Genomic DNA, 10,652 nt, shown 5'->3' with positions numbered 1-10,652 from the left:
ATTGGGTGCGACATTGTCCCATCTCACACATGCTGGTAGGTCTGTACTCCTAGGATGGCCTCAGGAAAATGCTCAAACATGGTAATCCAAACCAAAGTCTTGAGCGACGTATAGTGTCTATTGGCTTTTGACTTCTAGTCGCATTGCCATATCGTATCTCACACACAAAACCAATCCTTTCAATACATAACCTATGGGTTGGCTTGTAAATAAAGGGGTGTATTACAATGCCACACTTCAATATATCCATCACCATATATGTTCTCTAAATTACACGATTTGTATCATCAATAGCAATAGCATGCATTTCAACGCAATTTCATGGTAGTCGGAATCGTAACGATTTAAAATTTCAAGCGGTCATTATGACGGCCTAATAACATCCATCGTTTCTAGTATAATTTTGGTAGCAAAACAACATATTTTATGACTCGAGATTTCATTTCGTCATAACGACGTCCTAAAATCATGGGCCTTTTCAACTATTCAAACAGACAACATAACGACGTACTTCTGAATACATGATTCTAAATGGGCACTGCAACATCCCTACGTGTTTTTGGAATTTGAAGTTTAAAGCGAGAGCGTTTGGAACTAACCGTAGAGCGCTAGAACCTCTGTACCTACTAAGGTAAAGCAGAACATTGGAAGAGAAAAACTTAGAATGTGATCAAACTGAGAATTTCAAAAGAAAATAAGAGCAAAACAAAGACTCGCCCTCGCTGAAATGAAGAAAATAGGAGGAATCTTTAAAGGACAAAGCGACCGCCTCTCGTTGAAGCGCGCAGGTCTCGGGTCGAAGTGTGCCACTTCTTAGGCCTGTAACTTCTCAGTTTGATACGAGATTCGCGTGATTTTTACGGCATTAGAAACAGTTGTGTCGAGAGCTCTTCCGGTGAATCCGATATTACCGGGCGAAATCACGAAATGACGGACCAATATTTCGACCTATATCAGAGCCCGGGAGTCGGGTTTATGAACCGCATGTTTCGGCTCTCGACACTTTCAAAAACCGTCATTTCCTGAGGATCGAGTGGTCTAGGATGTTCGGGGGGTTCGGGTTTACCCGTCGATGGCCGAAAGTTGGTCTTTTGAATGTTTCGATTGTGACTCGGGATGCTTGAGAGTCGGATTCTTACCGCGTGATTTACACTCTCACTTTTATGCTTTCGTGTTTCTAATTAATTCAAATTAATTTCCACGGTCAAAATATCGTATGTGCTATATAATTCGATAAATATTACAATTTTATGTCTCGTGATTTTTTTTTGAATAATAAACCTATATGATGTGGTTCGCATACACTTTGCAAAAAAAAAAATTCACGTAAATTCTAGCCAAGAATTTTATTGATGTGAACATTAAGTTGTTACAATTTTCTCTATATTTTTTTCTTACAAAAATTCACATCGACACCGAAATTTAGAGTGCGGTTTTCAAAGGAGAAAAATGGTTTCTTCTATTTTTTTTTATTACTTATCATACTTGCGAAACATAACATTTAAATAGGGCCTACGGCAACTAGAAAATAGAAAGAAATAAGAACATATTTCACACTTCTTAATTCTAAGTGATTTACTTCATAATCCTAAGGATTCGGAAATAAACGGAAATAAAATAAATGGAAACAAAATAATTTCCTATCTCGAGATTTTCTTCGAGATCTCCGCGTGAAATACCCTCGTGATTGGTTTCATGGCAGCACAAGTCCGACTCTTCATGCCGCGAGGTGCACACAATTTGGACCATTTACCTAGGCTTTTTAGCTCAACGTATTATCCCGGCCACGAGATTAGTGAGGTATTTCATCGACCCGAGATTTACCCGCCTAAGATGGTGGGTTTCCTTGTCTTAACAAAGCATAAATAAATAAATAAATAAAAATAAGCAAATCATCCACACTAATGTCCTGTGTGGCTGTGAATGGGCTTTTCCTTTCACCAAATCAAAATTCTAGTTTCCCTTCCATTAGTTGCCATTTGACAACAATAGATCTGAGGGACTAAGAAAATCCTAATGCATGCTTGCAAACATGAAAAGGCAATGTCTCAGTGGTGCAACTTCCCAAGAAAGCAGCCAATGGTATGGCTTTAACAGACTAGGCGCAATGGAACGGAAACAATCTACCTGTCATGTAAATGACTAGTGTTTCAGCGTCTCTTCTTTGCCTCGCAGGAATGCAGGAAGCCACTTCGCGGACAGCTTAGGTACGCGCTTGAGATTGTTGTCGTGGTCGACATAGTAGAGCCCGAATCTAGCCGTGTAGCCATCTCCAAACTCGAAGCTGTCGAGCAGAGACCAGTAAAAGTATCCCCTCACGTCGATTCCTTGCCTGCACGGAACAAATACTCGAGCCATTTTAGCACGGTCGAGTCAGGCTTGTGCCTCCGCGCGTTTAGATAGCACGAGCAGATCGAATAAAGCACGATTTTAGGCACTCCTGGAGCACAATTAAAGTGGCTAAGACTAACATTCTACAGACATTATATTGTGAAGATTCATTTTTAAATTTTGTTTTGCTGTTGCCTTTTGGTGCAAGAAATTCCTTTTTCTTTGTCAAACTAGCGGAAAAGCACAAAAGAGTCGAGTCTAATCAATATAGCAGGATGCCATTATGAAATCAAATCGATTGCCTTTTCTGTTGCAATAACGTACTTCATTGCTTGGTTGATTTGATAAAGATGCTGAAGGACGAACTCTATGCGGTGCTGATCATTTAGCGCTTCCTGTGTCGGCCTGCCCTCGACCCTCGCCTGGGTGACTCCTGGAGTTCGAGATACATTTTAGAACTAAAGCATTCTCTAGAAGCAAGAAGGAAACAAGGCAAGGCATCAAACCGTTCTCGGTGATGTAGATTTTGTGACTCCCGTATCTTTGCTTCACGTACTTCAAAACTCTCTGTAGCCCAATCGGGTATATATAAATGAAACTGCTTCCTTCAGCCTGCAATTACAGTAAACGTATGCGCAAAGTGTTGTTTTGTGGCCTCTGAGAAAAGTAAAAATCTCAACTAGAGTTAAACTTTCCCAGAAAAAAGCATTTATTATCTTCTATCTTGATACTTCTTCCCTCTGGCTCACCTTTGGGCCTATAGGAACTCCATCTCTGTCAACTGCAGACAGCCAAAACTGAAGTGAGTATAGAGAAGAAACAAGAGCATCATCGATAAATCTAGACTCCTTTCATTGATCTATCAAGTTTACCTCGAAGGTCTGCATGCATGTCTAGACTGTAACTTTTTGGCGGTGCGTGTGGATATACGTTTAGGCTCTTTGCATATCTGGTCGTGTAGTAATTCAAGCCTAAGAAGTCAAATGACCCCTTAACCAAGTTCTTTTCTTCTCCAGTGAAATTCGGTAGTCTTTCCTTCAATACGCGTCGCATTGTGTGTGGATAGGATCCATACACCATTGGATCCATAAACCTGTCATGTGACCAGGAAACAGAATCTGCGGGAATGATTACACTGTCCCATGTTCATCGACCAATCAAAGTATCTTTATATCTATGTTGTGGTTAAATTTTCCGCCTAATAGAAGTTGACAGTACAAACCATCCCAAGTAGAAGTCTTGAGCTCTTTGGGCTGCTTGTTTATCTTCTGAAGATTCTGAATAAGGTTCAAAGTATTGACCTACGAGGCATATGCCAATTTCTCCTCCTTGTTCAGCCTAGAAACAAATCACAATCAAACAGACGAACATCAAAAACAACACAGAAGAAAAAGAGTTGATAGGCCAAATGTGACGACGATATCTAGAACGTGAATGACTCATTTTTACTCACTTGAAAATTTTCCCTGTAAAGCTTTACAGCGGCGGCGTGAGCAAGTATCAGGTTATGGCTCACAATGTAAGGCTCAGTGGACGAATTGCCTCTAGGACATGCACCAGGAGGGTCTGAGCACCTCCCTGGCGGCCCGAGCCCTGTGTCATAACCAAACAATGCCACCATCAAAGGCTCGTTTATCGTGGTCCATTTCTTGACCCTATCTCCGTACATTTCGAAACAAATTTCAGCAAAGTCCCTGAAATCATCCCTGGAATATAAAATGAAGAAGTATCAATGACTATATATGATATAAAAATGCGACTGTTTGTTGGAAAGGGTTTGTAAAGCTGCTCACACAAATTTCCGGTTCAGGGGACCTCTGTATTTGTCTTCAAGCATTTGCGGGGGGTCAAAGTGGAGCAACGTCACAAAAGGCGTTATGCCTGTATTAGAATACAAGCGAATGTGAGCTCTTAAACTAAGGTGAATTCCGGTCTAAGCTGTCCTAGGGCATTGGGCATAAAGGGTAAGTTATGAATGTTATCCAAATGAGAATGATCATTCAAGTAATTGCAAAAGGTCAAGAGAAACGGAAGGCGAGAAAGTACTCACCATTATCGATCAATTCATCAATGAGATTGTTGTAGTGAGCGATGCCTTTCTGGTTCACTCCGTCACGCAAGGATCCACCTGCATATTCCTAACATCAGATAAAGCTACGTGTTTTAAGGAAAATGTCTCTCTTCTAGAGTCTTGTTAGGAAAAAGTGAACGTTAATCTTCCTGCAGAAAAGTTTTCGCAATGTAAGTATCAAGAACATCTCTAGAATTTAAATGACTCTTACTTGGGACAATCCTGGTCCAGGAAATGGAAAATCGGTACGCATCCACTCCAAGTTCTTTTAGCAACTTGACCTCTTTCTGTATAGTAGCAATGTACATATATAAACCGCGACAGCATGACCGGATTGGATAATGTTAGGAATTCTCACATCTAACTACAGAAGCAGAAGGAAAAAAAAATTACTCCAAAGGAACGTGTCATGGGGGTCTCCGTCTTACTTTATAACGTCTGTATGAATCAACCGCTGTTTCCAAGGTACTTCTGTTTGCGATTGTTCCTGAACAGAGAAAGAAACATCAGTTATGGACAATTAGACCAGTATTGATGCATTGTCGCCTCCTAGCGAGCAATTTCATCACGAACAATCAACTACGCCGAAGAGCATAATATTGATAGAGGAGGCATAGAGTCAAATTGGTGAAATGAACCTGGGTATTTCTTAGCATAGACGTCCCAGACACTCAATCCTTTCCCGTATTCTCTGGCCGACCCTTCTGTCTGCACCAGTCACATCAACACACAGATGACGCTTAATACAGCGGCTTAATCCGACTCAAGAGAATGGTAATAGGTCGTACCAGGAGCCGCCGGGTATTGATGATACTACTCTGTCAACGAGGTCTAAATATAACAAGGTCAAGAAATCCTAGAATCTCAAAATGTACTTGAAATGTTAAGTACCTGCAGGGCAGAACTGCCAGCTCCGAATAGGAAGTCACTGGGGAAGTCGGATCTCCTGACGTTTAAGTCGCCACGTGATGATGCACTGGAAACTTTCGCCTCCACGATAGATGCAGACGGACCCTCGCTCACTCTAGCCATTGCTGCCAACAAAATATGCCCAGTCATTAGATTCTTTGCAAACCACAAAAGACATGTATCACATGTTCGAGTTCCATCTAAACCGAGCTGGTTAACGTGTACTGCGTTAAATTAACGACGAGAAAGATGCTTAGTCATATGAAGGTGAAAATTTTATTGGCGATCATCTCTAATGACATCATTATTCAGCCAAAAATATATTTCGGATGACATTTTCTTGCCAACAGCTTTCTTTTAGCTGCAAAGGTTTTACAGAAGAGAAGGAAATGAAACAAGAAACATGAACGGGCATGACCAAGACCAAAAAGCAAAACAGCGTATAGAATCGGCATGAGATTCCGAGTAGCAATAGCCCGCGATCCCATTTCGGCGATGATTTCAAGTTAAACTTCTTCTGAATCTTCCCTTTTCCTACCCACTTTTTCTGATGCAATCTCCACTGGTTAAACTGACTGAAGGGGGACCAATCCATATGAGTAATAACTGGGCTTGGTGGGAAACTGTAGATTAAAACCTAGACGTTTTTTCCTCTAAGTAAATGAAAGTAACATCTCAAGTAATGGCAAACGTTGCCTGCTATTGACATTACATCTCTGCTTTCTAGGAACAACTAGGTCTAGGGCAGCTCTTAATTTCCTCAGCAAGTGAGAGATTTCTAACTTTAGTCCATTTCTTACATGGGGAACGCCTGCATTTAGTTAAAATTTCAGGAGATGGAAGGACATCACCATTATCATTTGATGAAACCTCACGCGTTTTGTTGTGACCGAGAATCCCCGAAGCCGAACCTATTCTAGGAGTCTATTGTGGTCGGCGAACTTGCAAGGGAAGTCACGTATCCCTTGGCCTTACATGGGACAAATGCCCTAGTCGTATCTACGTCGATGGATACTAGGGGCATGCCCCGTTTCAATCTCGTGATGCGTGATTGGAGGAACGTCCTTGCCATATTGACAATCTAAGTGGATTAGTCTGGCCGATCAATATGCAACTATAACCATTCATAGAATCAATTTCGTGAAGACTCAATTTGCTGTTAAATAACAGGTTGATAGTAATGTGTCTTGCGTGAATTTCGCATGATCTATGAATATGGTTGTGTCTAGTCAATTGAGACGGTCCACGCGGGAGTTTTCGCGTTCACTCCCTCACCTGATAGGTAGGGCAAATCACGGTGAAGAGCATGTGTTTGTCAACATTAATTGTATGCCAGTTGACCAAACTTTCCTCTAAGAGTTGGTAGAGAGAGAGAGAGAGAGAGAGAGAGTGAAGATGTTGGGGCTCCACTATTTATCAAAATGAGAATATTTTAATATTAGTGTATAGTGAATTAAAACTCAGGGCTACTAGCATGATCAGCTCTGCATCCTTTTGTTGTTCTTTCTCTTCTCAACAATGCCAATTGGCACTTAGGAAATAATGGGGGCTTTTCCATAGATGTAAATTTAAAAAAAATTCCAAATTAATTCTCAATCTTCGATTTATTTACGATTTAATAATTAAGACTTACCAACACTGGAACTCCCTCGTATTTTTATTTCGGCTTTTCTTTTCCCTCCCGCTCCCTTGTCTCTGGAGTTCGTCTTTCGCGAGCGAAGAGGACCTTTAGTTTATTTCTTCTTTTAAATTTACATAGTTCTTAATTTCTTCGCTAATATAATTTTTATCCCGTAATTTCTATCAATGAAGAGATCTGAAATTTTTATTATACAGTCGGCCTTACAAATGTTTTCTATGCTGAATTTGAAAAAAGATCGATGTGGTTGTCCGTTTTATCATTTTCGTCGAGCCTATCTGTCCACATGCAACAAAAGCCTTAAATCGATCAAAATATCAAAATTTAAGATGCTTGATTGAACGGGCATGCGATTGAGCACCGAGTGCAAATTCAGACCCCTTGTTATGTCATTACCTCAGAATTTTTTGAAAATTTTTGTAATTTTCACGAGGAGAAAGATGTGACTTCTATTTGTACGCTTAATTCCTTATTAATTTTTGTTTTTTATCTCGTAAGTGGTTTCCCATCTGGGCTTATGAATGATTTCAATATAAAGAAAAGGTTGGGAAGGACATACAATGTGCCATATCATTCAAGAAAAGGGTCGCATTTGGCATTTGGTGTCACAGTGAGTATACAATGAAGCAATAGTAAAAACCAAAAACTAACCAAATGAACAAGCAAAACTCCAATCCTATACATTACAGCAAATTATGGAAGAATATGCATTTTCTCTCCAAACAAAACTAGAAAATGCCCTCATGTTCATCAGCTTCCACCATATTTTCACATGTTTAAGGGGAAGCGAAGGCAAGAACGAAGAAAACCCATCGATTATGCTGCATAAACAATAACACAGTTGCAAATAAAGGATGCCAGGATGGGTAAAGCAGGGAGGAAAAAGCAATTCTCTTGTGATTTCAATCAACCTTCTTCCAAAACCATGAGATCCTATCTCAAAAATGCATAAATAACAACACAAATGGGTGGCAAGAAAGCAAAACAGATGACAAAAATAGGTCTAAGGCAAGATAAAAATGACATTAATCAAGTTCACTGGGAGACTCCGAGCCACTTCGAGAAGTTCTCGAATTCGGTGTAATCACTGTCTGAGATCATTGTCTGATACCATGCCTTTCCGGCCGATTTGATCGCTGCTGCATCCTCCTGAAAGCACAAGCGAATGACAAAAATAGGAGATGAGTCATGTGTATGAGGCAATTCTTCATTGGAGCAATGACGAAATTCCCCTCGCCCAGACAATATAAAACAGAGCAGGCCAACTACAGAGAATCGCCACAAAAATAGCTTGAGTTTGTTAAGTTTCTTTTTTTTTGGTCAAAAGAGTTTGACAAGTTTAAGTGCAAGAGAAGATGTGAATTGAGCGATACAAGAAAGCTAAACATCGGCCACAAAGTTAGTAGCAGTCGCAGGTGAACAGATGACACCTTGCAAATACAGTACCAAACGCATATCAACTCACAAGAAGCTAAATAAGGGCAATGCACCAAATTAACTTCACGGACAAACAGACATGATAAGCCTATAAAGGCTCCAACTTCAAATTTGCTCAATAGTTACCATATGCAAACAGCACAGAATAGCCCAACATATGATCTCGCCATCGCGGTAACACTTCTTTGAAACAACAGAATGTAGAAAATGAGTTCCAAGCAAAAAAAAGAGCAGTGATCAGGGCATTATATACTTGTAATAGAGATTAGTGCCAAAAATATGAGCATGTAGCACAACTATTCAACTGTGGTGGTAAACCCATCACAGATAGCTCAAAAGCACATCTCATCTCTCTAGTGACTAGTCTAATGTGATATTCCTTCTGATCAATGTTCAACGCCAAACCTTATGAATGAAACTCATCCACAGATCAAAGGTTAAACAGATTTTAGTATCAAATAACATTCAAGGATTTCCACCTAAAGCAAAATTCGATATTTTATAAGTACGAACTCACTAAAAATACGTGAGTCTAAAGACAAGACAACAATCACTATGGGAATTGTCAGAGGCAAATCGCAATTGCGACTCATAAGCTTCCATCAAACAGAGTACCGATGTACAAACTAGGACACATTAAAGTCATGCTAAAATATCATAAATTGCAACATGTACTTTAATTTTAGTAACAAGACCACACAACATGAGGAAAAATCACGATAGCAAGTCAAAAAGAGTATCTATCAATATGTACACAATCATATACATTAAACTAACACTAAACGATCCTGTCTCCATACTAAAGTGATAAAATTGACAGTAATGGCGAAATGTCCAATAGAAGAACAAGCTATAGTAGAATAAAAAGAGTACCTTGGTAACGGGCTTCCTCTTTTTGTCGAGCTTCTCCTTCTTGGCCTTCACACGCTGAGCCTCGGCCAAAAGAGACATCCTCCTAGCAGTCTTAGCATAAGGGTTGAGCCTCAACATGGTGTTCAGGTTCTTCAATGGGTTCTTCTTCAGGGTTGCCCTCTTCACCTCCTTATTGATCGGCCTCACCACAGACTGGACCTCATCAGAGTTGATGATCCTCGATAAATCAGCATTCAACATCTTCGACCTCGGCAACACGTATCCCTTCTTCTTCTCCGAGGTCTTCTCGAACGAACCGTAGATTGAATCGAGCTTCTCGAACGCGGACTTCGTCCAGATGACGAACCGCCCGACGTGCCCACCGGGGGCAAGCTTGAGCAGGTTGAGGCGCTCGACGTTGGCAACCTCGACGCCAGGGATGTTACGGAAGGCCTTTTCGATCTTGGCGCCCTCAGAGCCGTAGACGACGAGGGGGCCCTTGCGGTTGATGTAGCGGCGGTTGCGCATCTTGCCCTTCCCGGGGCGGATGCCCATGCTGTCCTTGGCCTTCTCGGCATCGGGGAAGGCGCCGATCTCCCTGAGGACCTTCTCGGCGGCGGCGGTCTTCTCGACGGCCTCGGCGGCGTCGGAGACGACGAGGGGGAGCTCGGGGACGGACTCGATGCGGTGGCCGCGGGCGAGGACGAGGGAGGGGATGGCGGTGGCGGCAATGGCGGAGGCAACGGCGTAGCGCTTCTGGTTCACGTTGACGCGGCGGTGCCAGCGGCGCCAGGTCTTGGTGGGGGCGAACATGCGGCCGCCGCGGCACATGTTGCCGAAGGCACCCTGGCCGGCGCGGTGGGTGCCGCCTCCGGGGACGCGGGGGATACGGGAGACGGCGCGGCCGGTGCCCCAGGACTCGGCGGAGGTCTGGTGGCCGGCGCGCTTGGAGACGGCGTACGGCTGCCGGCTGTTCTTGGAGATGTTGGAGTGGACGAAGCCGACGATGTCGGGGCGGATCGAGGACCTCATGACGTCCGGCAAGGGGAGGGTGGCGGCGGAGTCGGTGGCCATGTCGCCGTCCAGGGAATGGATGGAGACGAGGGGGCGCGCGGCGGCGGCGGCCATTTTGGCGGCGGCGGCGGCGGCGGAGTGGGGGAGGTGAGAAGGGTTTATGGGATTGGTGGACGCAGGGAGAGATTAGGGTTTCGAGATGGTTCGGTATTTATATGCAGAGACAAGACGAAGAAGATGGACGAATTTACGGGCCTGCCATCGTGTTGTTTTGGGCTGGGCTTCTTCTGGGCTTCCAGATGAGCATTTTTTAGAAGAATGTCAAAGGAGGAACAAAGGCCCAGGCCCAGTATCAAGAGTGGGCCCAGCCCATGGGTATTGGATCGAGAGAGTCAAGAT

General features: G+C 42.8%; 2 protein-coding genes across 2 annotated transcripts; both read right to left on the bottom strand.

Annotated features, from left to right (window-relative positions):
* Window positions 1-1,854: 1,854 nt before the first annotated feature.
* LOC130136803 (beta-glucosidase 24-like) lies at window positions 1,855-5,865 on the bottom strand. Its single transcript, XM_056307146.1, has 14 exons — window positions 5,730-5,865; window positions 5,294-5,436; window positions 5,041-5,110; window positions 4,831-4,889; window positions 4,614-4,689; window positions 4,382-4,459; window positions 4,125-4,212; window positions 3,785-4,037; window positions 3,554-3,669; window positions 3,204-3,424; window positions 3,081-3,112; window positions 2,838-2,943; window positions 2,656-2,764; window positions 1,855-2,332 (listed from the first exon to the last, which is right to left on the bottom strand). The coding sequence occupies exons 1-14, from the start codon at window positions 5,797-5,799 to the stop codon at window positions 2,143-2,145; spliced, it is 1,611 nt and encodes a 536-aa protein (XP_056163121.1). The 5' UTR covers window positions 5,800-5,865; the 3' UTR covers window positions 1,855-2,142.
* A 1,952-nt stretch (window positions 5,866-7,817) lies between these two features.
* Window positions 7,818-10,437, bottom strand: LOC115692367 (60S ribosomal protein L4-like). The gene is made up of 2 exons (XM_030619192.2): window positions 9,261-10,437; window positions 7,818-8,099 (listed from the first exon to the last, which is right to left on the bottom strand). The coding sequence occupies exons 1-2, from the start codon at window positions 10,365-10,367 to the stop codon at window positions 7,986-7,988; spliced, it is 1,221 nt and encodes a 406-aa protein (XP_030475052.1). The 5' UTR covers window positions 10,368-10,437; the 3' UTR covers window positions 7,818-7,985.
* Window positions 10,438-10,652: the final 215 nt, after the last annotated feature.

This window comes from Syzygium oleosum, unplaced genomic scaffold, assembly GCF_021117445.2.
Source record: "Syzygium oleosum isolate NSW1041296 unplaced genomic scaffold, Sole_v2.1 Sole_v2.50, whole genome shotgun sequence".
Lineage (NCBI taxonomy): Eukaryota > Viridiplantae > Streptophyta > Magnoliopsida > Myrtales > Myrtaceae > Syzygium > Syzygium oleosum.
This window is presented reverse-complemented; position numbering and strand designations above follow the sequence as displayed.

Excerpts from the sequence above, each read along its gene's own strand:
- LOC115692367 (XM_030619192.2), bottom strand. The coding sequence starts at position 10,367 with ATGGCCGCCGCCGCCGCGCGCCCCCTCGTCTCCATCCATTCCCTGGAC. Across the intron at positions 8,100-9,260 it reads AGAGGAAGCCCGTTACCAAG|GAGGATGCAGCAGCGATCAA; the intron begins GTACTCTTTTTA and ends TTGTGCTTTCAG.
- LOC130136803 (XM_056307146.1), bottom strand. The coding sequence starts at position 5,799 with ATGGGATCGCGGGCTATTGCTACTCGGAATCTCATGCCGATTCTATAC. Across the intron at positions 3,425-3,553 it reads CAAGACTTCTACTTGGGATG|GTTTATGGATCCAATGGTGT; the intron begins GTTTGTACTGTC and ends GTCACATGACAG. Across the intron at positions 2,944-3,080 it reads GAGTTCCTATAGGCCCAAAG|GCTGAAGGAAGCAGTTTCAT; the intron begins GTGAGCCAGAGG and ends CTGTAATTGCAG.